Genomic DNA, 23,314 nt, shown 5'->3' with positions numbered 1-23,314 from the left:
TTCCTAAACAAAAAAATTTGAAAAATTTAAGTTAATTGCCATATAATCTTCAGTATAATCTCAGGTATCTACAGCAATTAAAACCCTGGCATTATGGAATAATGAGAACAGCATAAAACTGAGGCCAAAACATGTTTTGTAAATTATACTTTTATTACCACAGCAACCCCCTCCAATATCAGTATTTACCTGGAATTTAATGTAATCATTATAAATAATAAATTGTCAATCTTTTGTATGCTGTGTCAAAACCTGAATCAAATGAAATAACCATGAAATAATCACTGTTGAAAATCTAGTTCCTAGATTTTTTTTTTTGCTGAAGAAATGTAATTTTTTTTTTTAGAAGAAATGTGTGGAGCAACACACAACCCTATGTGTAAATATTATCCTAATGTGTTTTGGTTTGTTTTTTTAAAGATTTTGCCAATAGGTATTGATTGCAAACACTTTTGGTATAGTCCATATGTTAAGAAATATACCTAAAGTCACATATTCAAATTACGCAGTTACTAAGTATATTACAAATACATTAAAAATAGATTTAAACAGTTCTCTTGACTTTTTCACAGTTGTTTGTCCTATACATTAGATAGCGTACATTCTGGGCACCAACATGTTTATTATTTATGCTGTGCTGTCAGTTATCCATATTTACGTGAACCTTTTGCACAGCAACAACAAGCCAAGAAACTGACATGTGTTAAGTACCTGCTCTTAAAAAATGCACAAAAGTCACCAGGTGATTCAGCTATAAACCTAGTACAAATCTAGACAACGTTAAACTCCACTTCAGAAGCTGAAAGCTGCTGTTTTCTATGCAAAATTATTTATGCAAGTCTCCTTTACCTAAATATAAACATTTAGATTAATCTTTGTCCAATGTTGATTGCTAGCGTTGAATTTAGTGCATTTGTTAAAGGTAAACCATACAATAACCTGATTTTGCCTGTAAAGGTAGAATTTAAAGGCACATTAAAAATGTTTTATTTTTCATTTCAAATTAAGGGTGCTAATAATCTATTTTCTATAGCAGATCTTTTCCACAGCAGATTTTTCCCACAATATGAGCGTAACTACTAAGGAAGTTCAAAATGCATGTTCAGATTAGTATTTTCTGAGGTGCTATCCACAGTTAAATACAAAGCAAATTATTCTTTTAGATATATAACCTGAGAGAAAAGAGGAGGTTATGGTATGGGTGGAGAGAGAGAGAAGATGGCAGCTGCCCAATGCTGAAAATCCTACCACAAAGCTGAATTACTCCAAAAGATAAAATTTGATACAGGTACAGAAATAAAATACAGTAAGAACTTAGTAAAGGTTTGCAATGATTTCTGATGATTTCCATTACCTCTTTTTGCTGCCGCTCCAGCTCTCGCATACGTATGTCTCTTGCTTCTGCTCGGGCAGCCCGTTTGGCTGCAAGCCTGGCTTCTGCCTACAAGCAAATTGAAAACCTGGAAGTTAAAACCACATATTCTGTACAACAGTTTCAGTACTCAATTTAATAATGTTCTTCACAAGAACACATTAAGATTCTAACATTGCCATAAGTGGTGAAGAAATCAGTTCTCAGAATGAAATTTCAGCCAGGATAGATACCTAAGTCCTTACAGATATCATTACTAGTCAAAAGAATTACATGCTGTTAAGAACTGCTCAGAAACATTGCTGTCACTAGATCTAAAGATTCATGTCTTGCAGACTTTAACATGACTTTTCCTGTGCATAATAAACAGGAACATATGCAGCTGCAGTATCTTTGGCTACAGAAAGACATGAAAACAAACAGAAAGAATCAAAACAAAGATATTAAACCACCTATGTCCATGTAATATTTTAAAGCTCTGCTGTAACTCAGAATTATTTCAAAAAGAAAACATAACTTAGAAGTCAAATTACTTCAGAGAGCAATCATAAAATCAGATCTATTATTGGACAAAACACAAGGAAGAAATTTAAGGTTACAGTTCCTGAAGAACTAAAACATTCACCATTACCAAAAAGGGACTTCCCCACCTTTCCATTCAAGCCCTTGGACTCCCCAACACCTTCCTCAGACACAGCTCCAGCTCCAAGATTCTGATGTAAGCCAATTTAACTATCATAGCAGAAATTAGCAATAACAAAAAGTAGTTTTCTGAGTTTTCTGCTGTGTTAATAAAAAGAATTGGCTTGTACAAAGATCTTACGAACACCAGAACCAGCAAAAGGGATGGACAGGATGCAGAGTAGTGACACCCCTTACTTCTCAGTAGCAAAAAGCTATTCCATCTCCTGCACTGCTTTTCTCCACTTCTATCCATCCTCAAATAAAAAAGAAGCACATTGTCTTTCAGACCCTAAATGCTACCTCATATTTAATAAGTAAATTAAATGAGGCAATAATTTTGACATAAAGCTCACACTTGAGGAAAATACAAGCTAATTATTTTAATGTTTGAATGATAAGAATTAGAGAAAATTCTCATTGAAATATTAAACCACTAAAGACAGGTCTTCCACCAAAAATTCCAGTTGTCTAGCTAATGTTAATTAAAAAATTCTGAGAAACACCATCAGCCAAAAATTCAGAATTCCTAACTTCCAAAACATTAAGGTTTTTAATAACTTTTTAACAATCTGAAATTCAATGGGATTTTGTCATAAATTAAGGATAGTTTTTTCCTGCTTTTGCCACTATCACATCATAGGTTTATGTAAAACATTAGAAACTTATGAAATTCACAACAATTACTTTCAATTCATGAAAAAGGAAGGGGTATTTAACCCAGAGTTTAAATTATGATTAAACTACAAGAACAAAACTATCAAATAATGAAAAGAAAAAAGACAAACATTGTATTTTTATTACTTGAAATAGTTAAATCTTAACTTCAGAATTAGTCTCACGAAGACTGTTTTTCTATGTTTTACACATTAAGATGATTCCAAGTATGTGTCAGCACTCTTGACTGCCACAATGTAATCAACTGCCAAAGCAGCATAAAGCTACTTTTCCTCCTACCTGATGACAGCACTGAGGAAAGCAAGGGAATTCCCGTGCAACAGGAAGTCTTTTCTCACTTGCAGCCCTACTCTGTAGCTGTCTGTAACAAGAGCTCTGCCCCACATAAGCTTTCACACAGGTATATATGCAGCACAGAAAGAGAAAGGACTCAAACAGCTGATATGTCTGGCTTTAGTTCTGTCTACAGATCAGCAGACATGGGCATCTAGCCTTTAGACTCTGGCAAGGCTTTATTGGTAAAACATAGTAAGTTCATTTGTTTACTGATTCATGCTAAAAATCAATTCACATTTCACCACTCTCTCCTAGTCCTACAGCCAGAGACCTAACTTTCAATTCCGACAGTAGGGGGGGGAAATCCATCTCTTCCAATTTACTAAACCCTTGGTAAAATACAGAAGAATTCTATAAACATCTGTTATAAAATGGGTGCCTGAAATTTTAACAAAAAATATCTGTTTAGAGGAAACTTTAGCAAAAAACTGTTTGTTATTACATTAATCATTAATCTAAGCAACCACATTCCTCTATAAAGTATATAATTTCAAAAAGATGAAGCTGGCAGCTGAAAGAACAGTTCTTGGGCTTCCTTCACCAAACTTTAGAGCCAGAGACAAATCACATTGCTAACAGAAAGGGCATAATACTGAGTAATTATTTCTTCTTAGTAAAACTGTTAGAGAGCAGATCTCTTGTTATTAATTTATAATATATACAACATTGTCATACAAATCTTGGTAGCTATGTAACTGAAATTTAAAATTAATACTAATAAAGATATAACCATAATTCAAAAACCACAGATTTGTTCCTCAGTTCTGCTGTTCACTCTCTTGTGTTACTGAAAAAAGTCATAAAAGTTGTGAAACAAATTTCCACCAAGAAACTCTTCACAAATTACTGTCTTCAGCTGCATTGAAATTAAGTCTTTAAATACATGCTAAGGGAAATAGAGTGCCATGACAACTTTGGATAGAGAACTGCATTGAAAAAAAAAAAAAGCTGTTTGGACTATAAAAGTAGCACAGAAAGGAAATCTAGACTACTAAAAAACACCAACAAAGCAGCAAAAAGACAGGCAGTCATGTTAGAATTCTTTTCTAATGCAATTAGTATTTGAAGAGCATTCTAAACACATCATCATTCCTTGCTCACAGGAACTTGAGCGTCAGTACAGGTTGCTCTCTATAGTTACTGTTAAGCAAACTTCAGTCTTAGAAAACTACAGACCAGCCACTAGTCTTGATTTTGGTTTCATTGCTCATTGTTCTCAATAAAATCTTTAGACCAGACACACATAAATAAATAATTTATGATACAGATATACTACAATCTTATCTAATCAAAGTACAGCAGGTTAAAAAGTGATACAACACATACCATCCCTATTTTTCTGAAGTAAAAATTAAACTGTAGACTCTCCAATGTCTAGCAAGTCTGACACTTTAAAAGTTTCTAAACGGTACTTCCAATTGCTAAAAAGAAATGTGATAGCTGGATTATCTTAAACACTTCAACTGCAAGTAAGAGGTGAGTTATCCAAACCTTATGCTTACAAAAAATGAAGAGAAATCTCTTGGTTATACATTCTGGAGGGCAAACAGAAGTCACAAAATATAAATACAATAAATTTGTATAGAATTGATACAGAGAAAAAAAGAACATGCAGAACTATATAGAAGATCTCTGTAACAAATGTGGTAGGAAAAACCTACTACTTTCCTAGGAAGAGGTCCTCAAGACTTTTTTTTAAGGAAAAAAAAGACTAATTAATAAAGGATTAATTAGTAACTACATCTGATGCTACATACATAACTACATACTCATGCTATTCCTTATCTCTTACCCTAAGGACAAATATGTGATTTTAAACTAAGTGCCATATCTGCATATCTTTGGGTATCACCTCTGCCCTGAGTAACAAAACAAAGCCACCTGATAACTGCTGAGTTCTGGAATTCTTAATTTCAAAATAGGTACCAAAAAGCATTACAAAAAAATAAGAATAATGTCTCCTTGCACCTGCATAAGCAGCCTTTCATTCTAGAAGAACATGATGATCCTGTCGGTTTTCAAGCAGGTAAGCTACCTACTGCCTTAAAGCAGTATGCTTTAGTTAGGTTAAACTTATTTGCATAAGTTTAGTAAATGTAGGGGTAGCAGGATAATGTTCTTCTTCCACTACAGGTGACATGGTCAGTTTCCTCTTTTTCACCTAAAAAGCAATTATTAACAACTATACATATATTTAGAAAGCTGTGTCTGCTTAGTTAACTTATATATTTTATTTCTTTCAAATACATATTCTGCCACAATCTTCTGAAAACCTTTCAAACCATTTTATCTCAACTTCCAAAGTAAATATTTAGCTCTTCAGTTAAATCCAATATATTTTCAGCAAGACACAATTGAGAAAGGGGAAAAGACAGTATTTTAATTTTAATGCCTTTGTAAAGATTGAGTCGGGAGTCTCTCCTTTCTGATGGGTTTCTTCTAAGTCTTTTCACAACAATGATTAAGTTCTTCACCAAGGTAAGAAGTATACTAGTACATTGAATTGATACGGTAGAAGCTTCCCTTCATGACAAGCAAGAAGAACACCTGTCTCCAAAGTGTAGACAGGCATCTTCGTCCTTCCCCTTGCTTGTGAGAAGGATTTCACTAGATCACTAGATATAAACTTTGTTTATAATTTTCATACTGTAGACAAGGTGCTTTATTAATTAGCTCAGATTCAGCATAAAAACTTCAATAGCATAAAAGCTTCATTAGCATAAAATAGAATGGAATATTTGCTGCTACAAGCACAGAACGGTATAAAATGTAAATCCTCATTGTCCATTTAAACTGCAGCTTATTGGGCTGAGACTGGTGAGATGAGAAGATTCACGCTCTTCTGACTCTCTGGCATGACATTCATCGTACCTGAGCTTGAACTGAAGTGAACACAAGAATGCAAAAGTGACTGAAACCTCTGCTCTGGTATGTAAGGCTGGTCTTGGAGAAAGAGGTCTCAAGTAATCATAAGAGATGCCTGGTGACAACAGGTTACTGCTGAATGTTGAAAATGAACACAACTTGTCCATAAATGAAAGTGAAGCAGTGATGCATATGTCAGCTGCCAATATTCTGCTCGCAAAACAGCCGTATAAGCAGATAATCTCCACAACAAAACTGCAGGGGAAACAGAACTTGCGATCGTATCAGCTGTATCCAGTGTGGAAAGTGAATATAAACAAAGAGGATTCCCGTATAAGAACCTAACCTTGACAGGAGCCCAAAGCTGCCTTAGACAATACCTCTCTTTTATTTGGCAGAACTTTCCACAGGACAGAGAAAGTGTGTTCCACACCAGCTGGCTTATAGCTTTCTCAGACTGACAAAGAGTAACAGCTTCAGAATCCATTACAACAGCTAGAGAAAGAAACAGAAGGTAGTATAAAGGAATTCCGCATATTTTCAGGAGATAGGGTGTGGGTAGCTTTGTTGTTGTTGTTTTGGGTTTTGTTTGTTTTTTAAAGAGTTTTGCTCACTTCAAATTAACCTTGCTATAATCAGAAGATACTTGCATTTATTCTAAAGAGCTGCTCTTCTCCTTGCAGGAAACACCTGGACAATATTTCTACACCTGCTCTTACAGTTTTTTAAATAAACACAATACATTTGTACAATTTCCAAATTTAAGAGCTGCAATTAATCTCACTTAAGACACTGAACAATATGGTGAGTGCACTGCTTCCAGAAAAGGATGCACAGACCCCTGCCCCTGGATACTCACTCTTCCTCAGTTTCAGTGAGCACAGAGAATTCAATGCCAGGAAGGATAACACACAAGAGAATACGAAGTAGGTCCCAAAGAAAGAGTTCTGGAAACCCAGCTGTTCTTGGAATAAGCCAGTAATTCACTCCAATGTTAATGTTTTAGCATACTTGTGCCTTTTTTAGTGCAGAGGCACTGCAGGAGAGCTTGTCTCAATGAAAACTCCCCCAGCAAGGAAAAGATACAGAAGAATTCTCTACATAATAGTGCTTGTGCTACAAGATGTGGAAATGAGGAGACAAAACCAACAGAGGAAAAATTTTCTGATGCAGAGGCAAGATGGAGAAAATTAAAGAAGCCTCACAAGAAAGAAATATTTTTACCAAGCCCACCAGACCCCCTGATAGTGCCCTTGTCTTCCATTAAATATTTTCATAAGTTGACAAATCAGATTGAACCGGTGCAGAAAAATTACTATATAGGAATTTATTGGATCAGTGCCAGGGTTCTTTACACAGTTTCCTAGAAAGCAGATGTTTGTTGGTACCAAAAGGAAGATACCACTTTTTTTGACACATCCCAATGAACAAGGAAATCTTAATTTTGTCAAAGTAGAGTGGTGAGAAAAAATAAAATTAATGCTTTATGAAGTCTGAACTTTTGAAGGAAAAAACCCCTGTAACTTCATATGCTGCACTAGAAGTCTTTCCTAGTATTACAAGCTCTGATAAATCCTAGTGTTGTTTGACTGCTTCAAACCCCAGAGCACTTCTATGCAGTTTTTCCATGCAGATGATCCTGAGTGCCAGCCTTTTGTTTCAACATATTCTGTTTACCATCTCTTGATACCTAGAACACCTTCTAGGAACCTTTTCTTCACATGACATCTGACTTCTGGATTACAGGACTCAATTCAACTGTTTTAAGTAACATCTGCTAAAAAGGTAATTTCAGAAGAAGAAGCTGAGGAACTAAACACCCTTTGACAATAAACAGGTAAGTAAGCCATACTGCTGTGGTTACAACCTCAGAATGGTAAAGTACACCTACTCTCTATATTCATGCACTGAGAATTGGCATGCCCTACATCAGCATGGTAACTGGAAACTCTTCCCCAGCTTCAAATGATAAGGAATATGTATGGCACAGTAAAATCAGATGTTATTTAAAGACAAAATTTAGTTTGGCCTCTGATGGTATAACCTAATAAATAGATTCCATTTCCTTTAAAGTAAAAGCTTCCTTCAGAATAAGTTAGCTAATAATATGAATTACAGAATTCAATGACAACAGCTGCTGCCTGACATAGGATCTAAGGGCCAGGTTGTCCTACACAGACTTCTAGCTGTGAGACCTATGATTATTTTAATTTAGCATTAAGGGGGGGAAGCCTTCATTTTTGTTTAATTTATGCTCACTCTCAAATTTTAATTGAGGGGGTTAGCCATGTAAGAAAACAAAGTCCCACAGTAATTTTAAGTAAGGTAATTCTTATACCTTGCTCTTGAGACTTTTCATAGGGTAAGTTGCAAGCTGATGTTACTGTACTGGAACTACGCAGAGAACACTTTGAATAAATTTAAAGCCAGATTCCTTCTCCTTCATTAACTGTTTTGTCATAAAACTGGAGATGAAACCTGATGAATGAGACCATACAAGGCCCCCACAGGTAATATCTAATATGGCCAGAGCTTCCATCAGATTTGGTGTTAACACAACTTTCAGGAAGGCAATCAACTAAACAAAAATTACTATTTTTTTGACAGAGCATTTCTTTTACCTAGTTTATGATGGCTACATTTGAAAATTCATACATAATCGGTGTTTTCAAAGACCTCTCATCTACCTATTTTGTCTTATATGCAAGTAGACAAGAGTTTACACTACAGACCAGTTAAAATCTGCATCAGATTCATGTGGATTTTGTGTTTTGTCAATTAAGATGAGCAATTCTATAGATAGTATAGCTCAAAGCTTCTGTATCCACTTGTATACAAACAATACTAAGCCTTTTGTTTCCAAGCTACAGCATTTCCTCCCAGAAAAACACTAGTCCAAAAAGACGTCTGTAAGACTCTAAATTCCAGCTGCCTCCTTCCTATATCCGGTGGGACAAAAATTCCCCTTTGTATACAGAATTCCCCTTTGTATCAACTTCTTGTTAATTGCATTTTTGGCTGGTTACTTCCAGCTCTCTATTTTTCAGGTGGTGACTCTAAACAAAGTCTTAGTATAGTGTATATATTAGGCTTCTTTTGACAGAAATGTGACTTTTCGCATTTGGAATAGAATATATTAAAAATATTTTTTCATAACACTAACACACTATTACTTAATTAAAGATAGCTTCTTAATTAAAGACAACTTGAAATGAACAAACCTCTCTGGCAATGTTACTCAGAGCTTCATCTTCTGCAGAAAACCTGTCTTTCACTGGAGTTCTCTTCCGCCCCGATCCAGGAGTTCCCATTTTTATTCTCTGGTTCTGTATTTGCAAAAGCAGACAGGAGAAAAACCTCAGTTTTCAGATCTGGAATTAAATCCAAGCAAACAATCCACACCCCAAAATGCAATACATTTTCCAATTCTTTAGCTATCCAATACTCAAGAAAACTACATGCTACTATCACAAATTTATCCAGTAGTTGCATTTCTGGGAAAACTTCAGCACAAAATCTTGTGGCAGCTTTTCAGAACACCACAGCATCCTACAAGGTGCACATACAGCATTTTTCCACTGAACAGAACCCACCAGTTTACCCACAGCTTCAAAGTTATGCACAACTGCCCACTGCCCCTAGCTGAATTACTATGCCCCTTGTCACTTTTCACACCTCTTAACAATAAGTATTCATTTAATTTTAAGGACTTGAAGAAAATCTATAGGCAATAACTGGGTTCAAGAATTAAACTTTTATTATCGTTAAAGCTCTCCAAAACAGAAAAGACAGCCTCAGCAGACAAACGTTTCAAAGCATCCAACAGGTAGATAGGGCTTATTTACATTTTAATGCAGCTGCTTTCATTCAGCTGTGACTAGTAGAAGACTGCAGGTCTCATTCAAAGTACAAGTTTTACAACAGCTGAAGTAAAGACATTTCTAGACAAACAAACATTCTTTTGCCTAACAAGATTCCTAATTCGGAAAATGAACAGAGAAACACACTAGCATTGTGACCAAGAACAATAAATCAAATACCCTCTTAGTCTTTGTTCCAGAAACCTGTTATCAATTGCAAGAACATAAGAATTAGCACCAAGCCAAAACATAGCACATACAGCCACAGACAACAAAACATTACTCAAAAGAATAATCTAAATTAGCTTTTTTAAAATATTCTAAGGAAAACGATACTTCCAGACACTGAGGTCCTTCCAAATGTCAGATTAGAATTTGGCGCAAGTCCAGCTATTTGATATAAACAAGATAAGTGTCCCATGTAGGACTTGGGAAAACATCTTATTTAGAACAAAATTTTCTTCATGCCAATAGAAAAGGTCTAGAAGGGAACTATGATTGGCTGTCCTTTTGAAATTGCACTGGTGCAAGAGCTGTCTTTTGTAACGGGTCTAACCAGCAAACATTCAATAATTCCTTAGTTTAACCAAAGAAAAAAAAATATAATGTGAATAGGGTGTTTTTGTGCACACAGTTTTTACCTCAATATTTTTATACAGCAATCACAAGGCCAAAATATATTTGGGTACTTTCTGACACTCAAAGACATCAAGTAGCATCACAGATCACTTTCTCTTTTTGTATTTTACTTTCTACACTTCCTTCCCCCCCCACCCCAGCTTTATGCTGCTAGTCTTCTCTTTGCAGGCAGGAAGTCCTTTATTCTGCTTCAAATTTTGCAGGTTTTTTACTATACTTTATGTGCTTAGGCAAGGAAAATACATTATGTGCTGATAAGAGAGAAGAAAACAAAGACTTAAAACTAGATGACCCCCTTAAATGCTCTTACATAGGACAGATAACAACAATTATGCAATAATCTTACTAATTTCCATTTGCTATTCTGAGGACAAAACTAAATATAATAAATACTGCAGGTGCATAACAACTTTAAGGTAAAAACCTTCAAGGAGAGCTTGCAGTGTTTGTGGCTGAGTACTAGAAGAATAAAAACACAGTATCTCAAGGGGTCAGAGAAGATGCAGTTCTATTGTCCAGAAATGAACACACTCCTGATAGGGAAGAGTGCACGCAAGTAGCCCCCTGGATTCCGTTCATTCCTCCAGAGACTACTGGTTCATTTTGTAGTGCCATGTTTGGACTATTAGACACTTAGATCAACACACAGGACTCACCTGCCAGGGAGTGTTTTTACCATCTCTCTGTGGCTCATGGTTCAATTTATTTGTTACTCCCCCACAACATGAGGGTTTTTTATTGCTGTTTTGGTTTTAATTCTGGTGTTAGTTAGCAGCACTCTTTCAAGAAAAAAAACCAAGAGTCCAGCCTCACGATTATCAGAGGTTAGGATGGGTCTTGGAAGAAGGGTAGCAGAGCTCAAAGTCAGGGTGAAGGGAGACTCTTGAGATAAGGCCTGGGACAAGTATTGCCAGCTGTTACTCCATTTGGTAAGAGTCTGTCCTCTTAAGTCTTAAACACAAGCAATCAAACATGTTTTGTACCCAGATTAATTCAGATCTATACACACAGAGAGAAGTTTGGAGACCATGTGGTAAAGGTTTAAGCTCAGAGCTACAGGTTGCTGCCCATATTTGAGAAAAAATGCATCAAAAATTCTGCATCTTTTTTCAGTAACTCTTATTGGCTGTCTTCAAATATGAAAAGCAGATCAGCCACAAAGCAGAAGTTGCATCAACACAGAAAATAATACTCCCCTACTATAGAAGGATTTCACAAGGATATTATTAGCAAAAAAAACCAATAACCAACCCAGAAATTATGTTATCACAATAGGTCAGTTCATGTAAGCCACATAACTCAAACCTATCCACTAAAATAGGTCACTAAGCATGAAATGAAATTATTTGAATTTGTAGTTCTTAACTAAATATTTACCACTTCAGTAAAAACTGCAGAATAACTGAACATACCATAGGCTTGAACTGCATTTCTGAACATCCTTTAAACAACACACCACTTCTAACACAAAACTAACTTTTGTTTGTTAATTCACTGAGATTCTCTTAGCTGGCACATTTATTTGGGGAATTGAATGTAATAGGTTATGAAGTTATTTTAAACATAGCTATGTTCAGGCTGACAATAAATACTAACACAAATACATACAGCAGTAAATTTAAAATATTACATGCTGATGAGCAATTTAAATGAGCAAAAACCACTTCATCTCAGTCCTGCTGTGGCATAATTGTGCCAAAGTCACCATGGAGTAAGACAAGTGTGGCATCCCTTCCAGCCATCTACCACATTTGTCATCTGGGATGAGCATGGAACTCCTGATTGAACCCAAACCCCCCTAGAAAAGGGAAGCAGGAACTGATTACTTAGAAGATACATAGAAATGTTGCCTTTGCTTACAATGAGGAGCTAGGAAAGCCAATGCTCAGATGAAGTCAAAACTTGCAAAGCCTGATAACAACAAAAAGAAAGGCTACTATAAGGACATCAAGAATGAAAGAAAGACTAAGAAAACTGTAGAACCACTGCTTACTCATGCAGGGGGCACAGTGGGGGGTGCCTGCAAGGCCCACCCTTGGCAAGAAGGTCTGGACAATAACAAATGTGACAACAGAAATTTGTGTGTGCGTTAATTAAAAATGCAAAATTGTCTGGCTATTTGCCAGAATATTTGCCCAACTGGTCACGTTGAAGAGCAAGAAGATCATTAGCTAGATTTAAACAGTAACTAAGAGAATGAAAAATGTTTTAAATAAAAGAGTCCTCTTGAAAAGATGTATAAAAATACGGAAAGCTGCACCAGTGGGAGAGGCCTTGGAGAGGAAAAAGCAGCAGTCAAAATCCAGTTTGATGCTGACAGGAGTAATCTGTCCAGGCCAGACAGCACAGCATCCTCCCTAAGCATGCAAGGTCCTGCACTCCAGCTAGCAGAGGCAGTCAGTGCAGGGTGTAGCAAGGGGGAGGAGAAACACACAGGAATGGCCAAGCTTGAGGTGCACTCTCACTGACATGTGCTAGGGCATTGCAGGGAACAGCAAAGGTACACACAAATGCAAAGTGCCCACATCTACAACAGGAATCGCGCAGATTGAGAGCCCTGGAACTGAGGGGCAGAGGGTAACTGAACAATGGCCTAGAGGGGCTGTGAGAAGTCCAGCCCTAAGATATTTAAAACTTAACTGGACCAGGCTCTGAAGCCTGCGCTGATTGACCACACTTTGGACAAGAGGTGACCTCCACAGGTTCCTTCCAAAATAAAATATTCTATGATTCTATACTTACTATTGTTGCCAGCTTTGAAACTAAACCTCAATATAAGCTTTCTTTAGGATGTTTTAACATTCCTTCAAGAATCATGTCACAATTTCTTACATTCCATGTAACTTTTAACTGAGCTTATATATGTCAGAGTATTTTGTGTCTTGCTATACAGCTCAGCACTAATGAGATCTAGTTCTATTGCTAATAGACTAACTAGTTTAATACCAAGTGTAATTGTGTTACTTTTCAGAAAAATATAAGGTGCCAAATATTTCACATGCATGAAGAAATATTTCTTAGGTGCTTCACTTCCATACCTTGCTAATTATAGAACAAAATATTTTGAAAATGTTGTAAAGAATACATGCTTTGACATTAGAATTCTCACAAAAAATAACTAAAGAGAACCCAAAACCAAAACACAACCACACAAATGTCAGTTTGTTACGTTAGCCTTCCTAAACTAGAAAAAATAAAAGGAAAGTACATTATAATCTGCTGCATTTACAATTCAGAATTCCTGAGTCACATCTATTACATTTATTTCTTACTACAAGCTGAGTCACACACTGCATTACACAAACAATAAAGTGACATCTGTTGTATTTCATTCCAAAAAACTGAAGTGTGTGAAGTCCCCAAACAAACCAGAAGAACTATCAGGAAATCCTTCAAGTTTCCTCTCTCATTTTTCTTCACTTGAGGCCTACACAATTTTAACCTCTTCCCCAAGTCAATGCTGTCTACTCTTCTTCCTATTATCTTCTGACTAAAGGTTCTCTTTGTTTCTTTTTTGCTTCCTGGAAAAAAAAAGTGTGACCTGTTTCATGTAAAAGAGAAGCTACACTACAACTTAAGGCCCTATCACTCACCACCTTCAATGGCACCACCTGTTCTGATGCCTGGGTCTATGCCAGTGTATTTGGCATCACATCCATGCAAGGCATTCAGATACTGGAGTGTGAACAGACTATAAATAAACAGACTGAAACTCTCCTTTTATCTTCCAAGACAGACCACAAGATAGTTAAAATTCACCTGTGCAGAAACAAGCTTTGTATATTTGATCCACCAACAGAAAAGAGCAGCCTTACTCTAGACACCACTGGCTGTTAGAACCAGACTCATAGTTTCCTAATTAATACAGGAATGTAAGCCAGCAGCACCTCCATTTCAAGTCCAAAGCCACAAAAATAGCAGTTTGCACTTTAGAAGTAGTAGATTCTTTTAATCCTGGAAAAGAGTTTCACCTTTTGTCCGCAATATCCAGTTTCTTGCAGTTGCTGTTGTCCACTTGCAAACTTAAGTGTCTTTATCTGCTACACACCTTTAAACATCTGTATTGAGTGGACCATAAACATAGCACCAAGCATTTTATCAACAAAACCCAAAGATCTCACAGAATACACAGTAACAGTCTATGTGATCAATTTCACTCATAAATTGATTCAAATTAAACTGGTGGCTAAATTCACAAGAAGTTGTGGCTAACTTCACAAAAACAAAAAGGCAATGAAACCTGTGAGAGAGGGGAACATTAACAAGAGGAAGGGAGGAACTCCTTGAAATCAAACAGTCTGAAAACAGAAGAAATCTGAATGAAGGTTACTTGGACAAATAATGTTACAAACATTAATAAATAAGGAGGATGAATGTAAGAAGCAAGAGGAAAAAAATTCCTCACCGGTATACTAACCTGCTGATAAAGCACAAACATAAGTAACTTATTCTGATTTTGACTGTTCCAGAAATTTTAAATACACTAAAAAATATACTTGTAAAACATAATGCAAACAGCAATAGCTTTTCCAAATACCTAAATAGAAAGAAATATCTAAGAAAAAGGAGTGCTATGCAATTACAGAGTTGAAATCAAAGAATCTAAATATACTTGGTAAGTTAACTGAACACTTGCCCTTTACTTTAACAAATGAATACTGCTCATGATTGGAGGTATGGAAGCTACCATACCCACAATTAAAGTGAAGTTCTAAAAGTTAACGTGCTCAGAAGAACAGTGGAAAACCAACCCAGCAATTTTAAAGAACCATCTCATGGAACTGCAACTCTAGCAACACAGTTACAAACAAGCCAAAGGTATTATTACTGCAAAACAGTAGAAGTAGCATTCATGTTTGAGAAGCAGGAGAAAGAGGAACTTTGGAAATCACAATCTTATTTGCTTAACCTTCAGTCCTTTGTCAAAGCAAACTCTAAAGGAGACACAAAAATAAATAGCATAGAATAAAAATTTGTTATTTGAGTTAAAATTATTCAAGACTAAGTGTCTTTCCCAGAACACCCCTATACAAGGGCATGCTCTTTGGAATTAGTATGGCGGTCTATGGGCCCAAAGGCACCTGAGAGAGAAAAGGAGATGCATGATCACAGGGTGACCATGACTCAATGAAGGCACGTGAGGCCTGATAAGGGGAAATAAACTGGGCTTTAATGCACTAGTTTTAAGGGCTCATTTAGAATTTTCATTCAGAATAACACTGTTCAGAAAAAAGATTCAATTAAACTAGAGCTGCTGCAAAAAAAGCTGCTAATACAAGTAAAAGAGCCTAAACATTAAAGGGAAAGAGCAAAGACTGAGAAAAGCATATAATTACTGTCTGCCAAAAGATTACAGTGCTCACCACTATGATGGAGGCAAAGTTATTCCAGTTCATGAATCGTCTTTCCACTTTTAAAAAAAACTATCCATCTCTAATCATGGCCCACTTCAGAAACCCTGGCACACTTTCTGCTCTGAGCGGACAAGCTCATGTCAGCTTCTTCAGGAAAAAAAGTTACTCTTTGGACAGTTAATTCAGTACAAACTGACAATTGCACAATCTACCCCTTTCAAGCAGCATATTTGCAGTTTATTTGGCATTTTACAATCTGAGAAATACAACTGTCTTGTAACTTCTACAGTTCCTCGGAGAGGGTTGAAATCCTTATTTGTTGGTGTTATGAAGCTACAGAAGAACAGAAGGTCACCAGTTAAGACAATCAAAAAGCCATTATGCAGCCTGCAAAAGTATTGCTTGATGGAGCCATAAAGTATACTCGTGCCTGGTTAGTGTTGGTAAACTTAAAACAGTGCAAGACAGCAACTGTACCAAGGTATCCTACAGCACTGTAGAATTACCAGGAAACTCCAGACCCACCAAGCTGTCTTCGGTGATCTTCCTCAGTCTTTATGAACTACCAAAATTCCAACACATCATCACACGTTGATGCTACTTCAAGCAGTGGCACTTATTTTATGAAGTATGAGCTCTCTGCCAGTCTGTTGGAGACACAATTACTCCACAAAATAAAACATTACACACAGGAGATTACCATCAGTGACCAGAAGCATCTGCAAAGCTCTTATAATGGTCACTCACCAGAGCATATCTCAGGGCACAATGTAAAGCATATGTAGGTTACATAGCAGCTGTGTAACACAGATGGACTTTTCTAGAATCACAGCTACCATGAATGCTAAAGATCCAGGAACAAACTATGAAATCAAACATGACTTCAAAATATGAGGAAATGACAGAACTTTAATGAGCACCATGAAAAGTGACAGGAATGCGTAATGAAAAACAAAGCCACAAGAAACCTCCGTATTTATTCTAAAATGGAACAACCATAATTTTTACATTGTCAGCTTTTTCAAAGTGAGTACCCTTTCAGTCATTTGGCAAAGAATGGCTCATTACTCATTAAAAAAACAAAACACTGCTACTATATTGAGGCTCCATTTTTTTTTTAATGAAACAAACAGAGAGCCCCATGGTAACAACCCACGTTCAGTAACAAGCTGCAACTATTTAAGATATTTTTCCATTACCAATTTAATATTTAGTATACTCCTACACTCTTTTCTACTACTGTTACAGTACAATGAAGAAAAGCTACTGAAGCAAGAAGGACAAATTCTCCTGAGTACCCCTTCGTGCTTTCTCCACCTGCCATTTCCTCCATCAGCTGACATCATTCCTGCTGACTAGCCCTCTGCTGTGGCAGTAGGCTGGGTGGGCTTAGAAACACTTGCTCCCACCTGGCCCTTTGGGAGGTACCCCTTCACCTCTTCCCTCATAGCAGCTCTACCTCTGCATGCCTAATACAAAAAAATATCTTCACAAGCACATAGCACTATTTACATAAACTATATCGAGGGACCTGCAGTACATAAACACAAACTGTCCATTATGTGCACTTACATGTTACTTAGTTTCCAGATACTCGAGATAACATATTTTGATAACTTTCTCAGAAAGCATCTCTAACCTTGCATCCTAGCACTACTAACTGTACTGTCCATCGTCACTTACTCTGACACATTTCACTCAACTGTCTTCTATTCCTAAGTTCTCAGCTTGAGCCAGTAATTCAGTACAGGTAAGAGTTCACACTCTAAGGTAAACATCGCCAAACCCAAGCAGCACAGAACAATGGAAAAAGCATGTCATGTATGTCACACTATTTTGTACTGCTGGAGCACCTTTCATCTGTTCTTACACCATCACCAAGCAATTACATTAACAAAGGAGAATCACAAAGAATTGTCAGAGTTGGAAAGGACCTCTAGAGATCATCTCAACCAACTCGCCTGCCAGAGAAGGATCACCTTGTGCACATTACACAGGACTGCATCACAGCAGGTTTTTAGTATCTCCAGAGAAAGAGACTCCACAACCTCCCTGGGCAGCCTGTTCCAGTGCTTTGTCACCCTCATAGTAAAGAAGTTTTTTCTCATATTTAAGTGGAACTTCCTATGTTCCAGCTTGTGCCCATTGCCTCTCATCCTGTCACAGGGAACTACTGAAAAGGGTCTGCCTCCATCCTCCACTCCACTTTAAGAAGATAACTGTTTCTGGGCCCAAATAAATTTAATTACATGGCTTTACAGTCAAGACACACTGAATGTTTAAAGAACTCAGCAGACAAATGTTGATTTAATCTTACAGGAAGTTTATAACAACAACAACAAAAAAACCCAAACAACCCACAAAGCTCCACACATCTCCAAAGATGTTGGATACTGACACTTTAAAGGGAAAAACTTGATCCTAGACCTTCTCATTTCCAGAGAAAGATGGCAAGAGATCTCTCTAAAATGAGGGAGTCACTAAAATCAATGAAACTCAACGTTATATCGCTCCAGCTATGAAACGTTTTATCAGCGAAATACAAAAGACTTGAAAGTATCACGCTAGGATTCGAACTGGTAATCACTCAGAACACACAGAGCAAACCACAGCCCAAAGCTGTTTTGGGGCTCCTTTCAAACTGATGAATGTGCACATCTCTCTTACTATCATCGACAGTCTGCTTGCAATCACAGCAGTAAGATACACTAAGAATAAATGCCGAACTAGGCACCAGACAGCCTGACTAAGCCCTTCCATAACTCTCCAGGCAGGGGGCACGCCCTACCGCTCTGAGGAACCCCTGAAGCTGCGGTAACGTGCGAAAGAAAAAGGCACCGAAATACACCCACAGCTGTGATTTCAGGACATCTTCCCTTCTCTCTCTCTCTCTCTCCTCCTCGACCCCCGTTCCGCCGTCTCCACTCGGTCCTGCGGCGCGCAGGGCCCCTTCCCGCAGGCCTGCGGGCCGGCGGCGAGGGATGGAGCCCGCCGGAAGAGCTCGGGCGGTCGCGGTTTCCCCTTGTCCACCCGCATCAGGTCTGACAGCGGCCGCAAAGCCGGCGCCCGCACTCCACGGCCCCAGGCCGCCGCTACCGCTTCCCTTTCTCTTCACCTACCTGGCGGGAGTCCCGGCAGGGCCCTCCCCGCTTCTCTAAACCCGACGAACCGGGTTCCCACCCTGCTTCCCCGCCCCGTCCGGGTTTGTGCTTCACACCCTGCCCCCCCCTTGCCCGGGGCCGCAAAGAGCCTTACCTGCGGGCCAGCCTGCGGCAGCACCACAACACTGGAACGGCGGGAGGGCGGAAGGGTGTTGCTTCCCTCCCCTCTTCTCCCTTCTACGTGGGTCCGGGAATCGCCTCAGGCTCCTTCCTTCCCTCACTCCCCACGCCCAGAGTCCAAGGAACAGAGGCAGAAGCCGCCCCAAGGCAAGCGCGGGGTGCCCCGCCGGGCACGAAGCGTCGAAGAGGCCGCCAGGAGCCAGGCAGCTGCTTCCTCACTTCACCCTCTTCCCCCCCTCTCGCCCGCCCCTTCCCCGCGAGGGGGGCCGCAGGAACCGCAGCTTTCGGCCGAGGCGAGGCGAGGCGAACCGCACCGCTCCAGGCCGCCCTCCTCCCCTCCCCGCCCCGCGCTCTTGCCTCCTCCCCTTCAATACCGGGCGGTTACCGCCGCAGCGGGAACGCCGGCAGGAAGCAGCGGTTTCATTTCAAACGGCCCGCAGAGCCCTGCGGAAGGCGGGAGGAGAAGGGCCGCTGACGGAGGGCACGGCAGCCGCCGCGGGAGCGCCAGACGAGCCCAGCCTGCCGCCAAGACCCGCACCCACCCGCGCCGCCCCAGCCCCTCGCACGGGCCGGCGAGGGGACCGCAGCGGGGACCGCGCAGGCGCCAGCGCAGGCGCGGAGCGGCCGGGCAGGCGCGGCGGCGGGCGGGGCTGGGCTGGGCTGGCGGGCTCGTGTGCGGCGTCTGGGGCGGGATGGGTGGGTAGGTGAGATGTCCGTGTCCTGAGGCGGCCTTTCAGCTCGGGGAAGGCGAGGCCGCTGTCAGTTCCCGAGGTGAAATGCCCTGTCGGCGAGGGAGCCCCTTCCTCTCCCCCCGTTCCTCCGTTCCTCAGCCGGCGGGGCTGAGGCTCCTCCGAAGCGCAGGGTCGCGCCCCGGGGTGAGGAGGGATGCGGCGCCCGGCTCTGCGCCTCGGCCCCCTCCTTATCGCTGGGCTGGCTCACGCCTGTAGCGGGGAGAGGTAGGTCTGCCGCCTGTCTTCGTGTTTGCTTCTCGGTGTTACCTGTGGGCCTTGTTCCCCAGCGGGAGCCCCGGAGGCGTCCCGCTCCCACCCGTGTCCCCGGCCGTGCCGCACAGGCGCCTCGGGAGGCGGGCGCGGGGGGCGGCCAGGCAGGCGCTGTGGGCACAACAAAGAGAACTCCCTGCGAGCACCTACACACGATCTCATGCTGGCCCGAATGCAGCTGGGCTTCCGCGCTGCCGAATTTTAAAACATAAACGAGCCCCCAAGTCCCTGAGGGTAATGTATAGAAAGGAAAGAAAAGCTGTCGTTAAACAGACTCCCAGTTTGTACGCAAAGAGTGAGGTCACGTTAATCAAAGTATTGATGAGGCTTTGGGATCAGACCCGTTGTAGTCGTTTACTTTTCAACACCTTATGTCAGGAAGTCCAGGGTGTCTGTAAGAGTGCAGAGATTATCACAGGTCTGGAGGAGGTGGCATTTCATGTATTAGAAATTGCACGGGAATGAAAAGGCGCTGTGAAGATGACAAGCCTAGTGGTAGGACTGAAAGAGCATTCGCCAGAGCCCTTGGTAGAGGTCAAATGCTGTCTTACTGAAAAAAGCTGAAGTGGATGTGCATATAAAGTAAAGGGGACATGCAAGTGAGTCAAATCTACTACAGTAGACATAAAACAACTTCCTTGAGTTTCATTAGTATTTTCCTGCCTGAGAAACCCTATATTGACTCAGTCTCTTCAGTTGATCATACAGCATGGCCTCAGCAAGCTTATTTTTAACATTGTATTGATTTCTGTGGTAATAGATTATGATCTCACCACAGGGAGATGAAGTAGACAGTTTCCCATGAAACACCAGTAGTAAAGGCCTCCAAAAAGTACTTGCTTAAAAGCTACATTTTTATTTTAACTTTATTTTTGCAAAGGACGCACCTGCTGATTTTCTGGGCTTTATTGAGAGTCTTAATTTAAAACATCTCGGGTCATTTTGGTTTGGTCTGGCTGGTGGGAGAAGGCTTTTGTTGCCACTTGAGTGGAGGGTTTGTGTGGAATCTTTTGAAATGTGGGATGTCCCAGGTCTGTTTGGGAGGATTCTCTGTTAATATATTGCTATATAAAGGGGGAAAATGTTTTCAGCTGTACGTTTTTCTCCAATGAAGTGTTGGTATTTGCATACGTTTAGTCTTTTGATATCACGGGCTGCACATTTTTCTTTAATGATGCAGCAAAACGCTTGTCTCCTTGAGAGCAGACATGCATTTTTGTGGCTTGAAAGAGCCATTGTTTACTTGACTGAAAAGCAGTGCACAGTGTAGTGTATACACAGTGCAGTTACTACAGGCAATGGTACAGGATGTCACAGTACCATTTCTGAGTTCAGCATTATTAATGAGTAATTAATTATTCAAGTTATATACAGTTTCATTATGAGCCCTTAATTTGAAGCAGGAAAAAAAAGTTCAAAACTGAAAAAAAAGTTCAAACTGAACTTTTGCTGTGAAGTGACAGCAGTTACAAAATAATTTAATTATTTATGAATCTGGCTGGTATAAATTCTTACCAAAGCTACTAAAAAGCTTGCTCTGTTTCTCGTAAAAGTAAATAAATGAGTGAATGAAGCATCATTAGATCTACCTTTGAATATATTTTCACTGTTGTCTTTTTATATGCAGGTTAGTATAGATTCCTCACAATACCTAATTTAATCTACTGATTTACTCTGTCCTTTCCCTGTTCTCTGGAAATCTCTCTAAAGCTTTTTTTCTCAGATGAAGCATTCCATTGGTGAAATCTTAGGTTTTTTTAGAGTGATGGTCATTGAAGAAAGTCTAAGTAGGATGTATCTGTAAGTCAGCTGTATGGAAGACTTTCAAGTCAACTGCCTGCAATAATCTGTATAGTGTTTTAAAGAGATTTTGTCACTGAAACAACTTCGATAAGAGAAAAAATGTGTTCTGTGTCATGTTTTTTATTTGTGCAGTTTTTAATATCTTCTAATTTTGTCTCTCTCTTCAACATTTCTAACCTTCCAATGAAGCAAAAGCTTCATTGTTATTGCAGCTTCTGATTAAGAATGTAATAGTGATGGCACACATGTAGGATTATAGTCTAAATACATGATGTCATGCCATGTTTTTTCCCTTCTATAGAATGGTTTGGCTTGGAAGCGACCTTAAAGATCATCTAGTTCCAAACCCCTGCATGGGCAGGGACACCTCCCACTAGACCAGGTAGCTCCAAGCCCCATCAGTCTGATCTGGCCTTAAACACTTCCAGGGAGGGGTCATCCATAACCTCCTTGGGCAACCTGTTCCATTGTCTCACAACCCCCATAGTGAAGGATTTCTTTCTAATTCTTGTTGCTTCCTAACTTCTATGTCCTCCCTATTTTTCTGTCTCATCCCCCCACCCCTCTTCCACCTCCTTATGGAAAGAATAACTTCCAGCTATTTGTTTAACTAGTAGATTGGTTTACTGATGGAAACAGATTGGTTTAATGTAGCAATTTAAGAATTCTGACCACCTCCATCCACTTAATTCTCTCCTTCCCATTTTGTCTCCTTCCATTTCCGTAGTTTCCATCTCCTCAGTTCAGATACCGTCACTCAACAATTCATTTGGCACGACTGAACACTTTTCTTTTTTTTTTTTCCCCAGCTGTTAGATCCTCATTTGGCAATTCCCAGTGTTGTTAGTAAAAAAGGGTGTTATGCTACTCCCTTGTGACAAGCGAAAAATCAACTTCATGTGGCTATACTCTAAAATAAGTGTAAACCCCTTTTATAATGCAGGGAGCAGCTGTTGCTTGTTTGATTTGTTTTTCAAAACAGTTATTGGGTGTGCTTACTGGAGGCTTCTGCCAGGCCCTTTCAGTCCTGTCCTCCTCCTGCCTTTTGTTAAGAGATTTAATTTCTACTAAAGATTCATTTCTGTCATCAGATACAAAGAAACTAAAATATATCAAATAAATATTTTTGATCCCAGCACTCATGATTTTAAAAAGATTGAAGAAGAAAAGAAGAAAAAATGATGCTTTGCCTTCCTTGGAGGACAGGTTGCATGTGATCTTTACACCAATTTTTTAACTCAGAAATAAGAATATATCTACAAAATATGAAGTGTGGACAACCATAGCAATCAGACAGTTTCGACTGTAAGTTAAATGTAAGAGTTACATAAACAGACACTGGGCAGTTTACAATTCAGTTACTAGACTTGTGAAGTATATTTTCTATTATTGGAAAACTGAATAGGTAGAGCAAAAGAATAAGTAATCCTGTGGCACAGTCAAG

General features: G+C 39.4%; 1 protein-coding gene across 17 annotated transcripts in view; it reads right to left on the bottom strand.

Moving 5' to 3' along the window:
* The window catches only part of LRRFIP2 (LRR binding FLII interacting protein 2), a 61,639-nt gene extending 41,989 nt beyond the window's left edge, over positions 1 to 19,650 (bottom strand). For 10 of the 17 annotated variants that reach the window (XM_051610699.1, XM_051610702.1, XM_051610694.1 and 7 more), the window contains exons 1-3: positions 19,041 to 19,650; positions 9,154 to 9,258; positions 1,355 to 1,441 (exon numbers count right to left, since the gene is read on the bottom strand). In XM_051610699.1, coding sequence (XP_051466659.1) covers positions 1,355 to 1,441; positions 9,154 to 9,243 — 177 coding nt within the window. In that variant the 5' untranslated portion in view covers positions 9,244 to 9,258; positions 19,041 to 19,650. The remainder of the gene's footprint in view (positions 1 to 1,354; positions 1,442 to 9,153; positions 9,259 to 19,040) is intronic. The other 7 variants (XM_051610709.1, XM_051610707.1, XM_051610708.1 and 4 more) reach the window with 4 other exon arrangements.
* Between the last annotated feature and the right edge of the window lie 3,664 nt (positions 19,651 to 23,314).

This window comes from Apus apus, chromosome 2 (assembly GCF_020740795.1).
Source record: "Apus apus isolate bApuApu2 chromosome 2, bApuApu2.pri.cur, whole genome shotgun sequence".
Classification (NCBI taxonomy): Eukaryota; Metazoa; Chordata; class Aves; order Apodiformes; family Apodidae; genus Apus; species Apus apus.
Note: the sequence above shows the minus strand (reverse complement) of the source record. Positions and strands in the feature narration are given on the sequence as shown.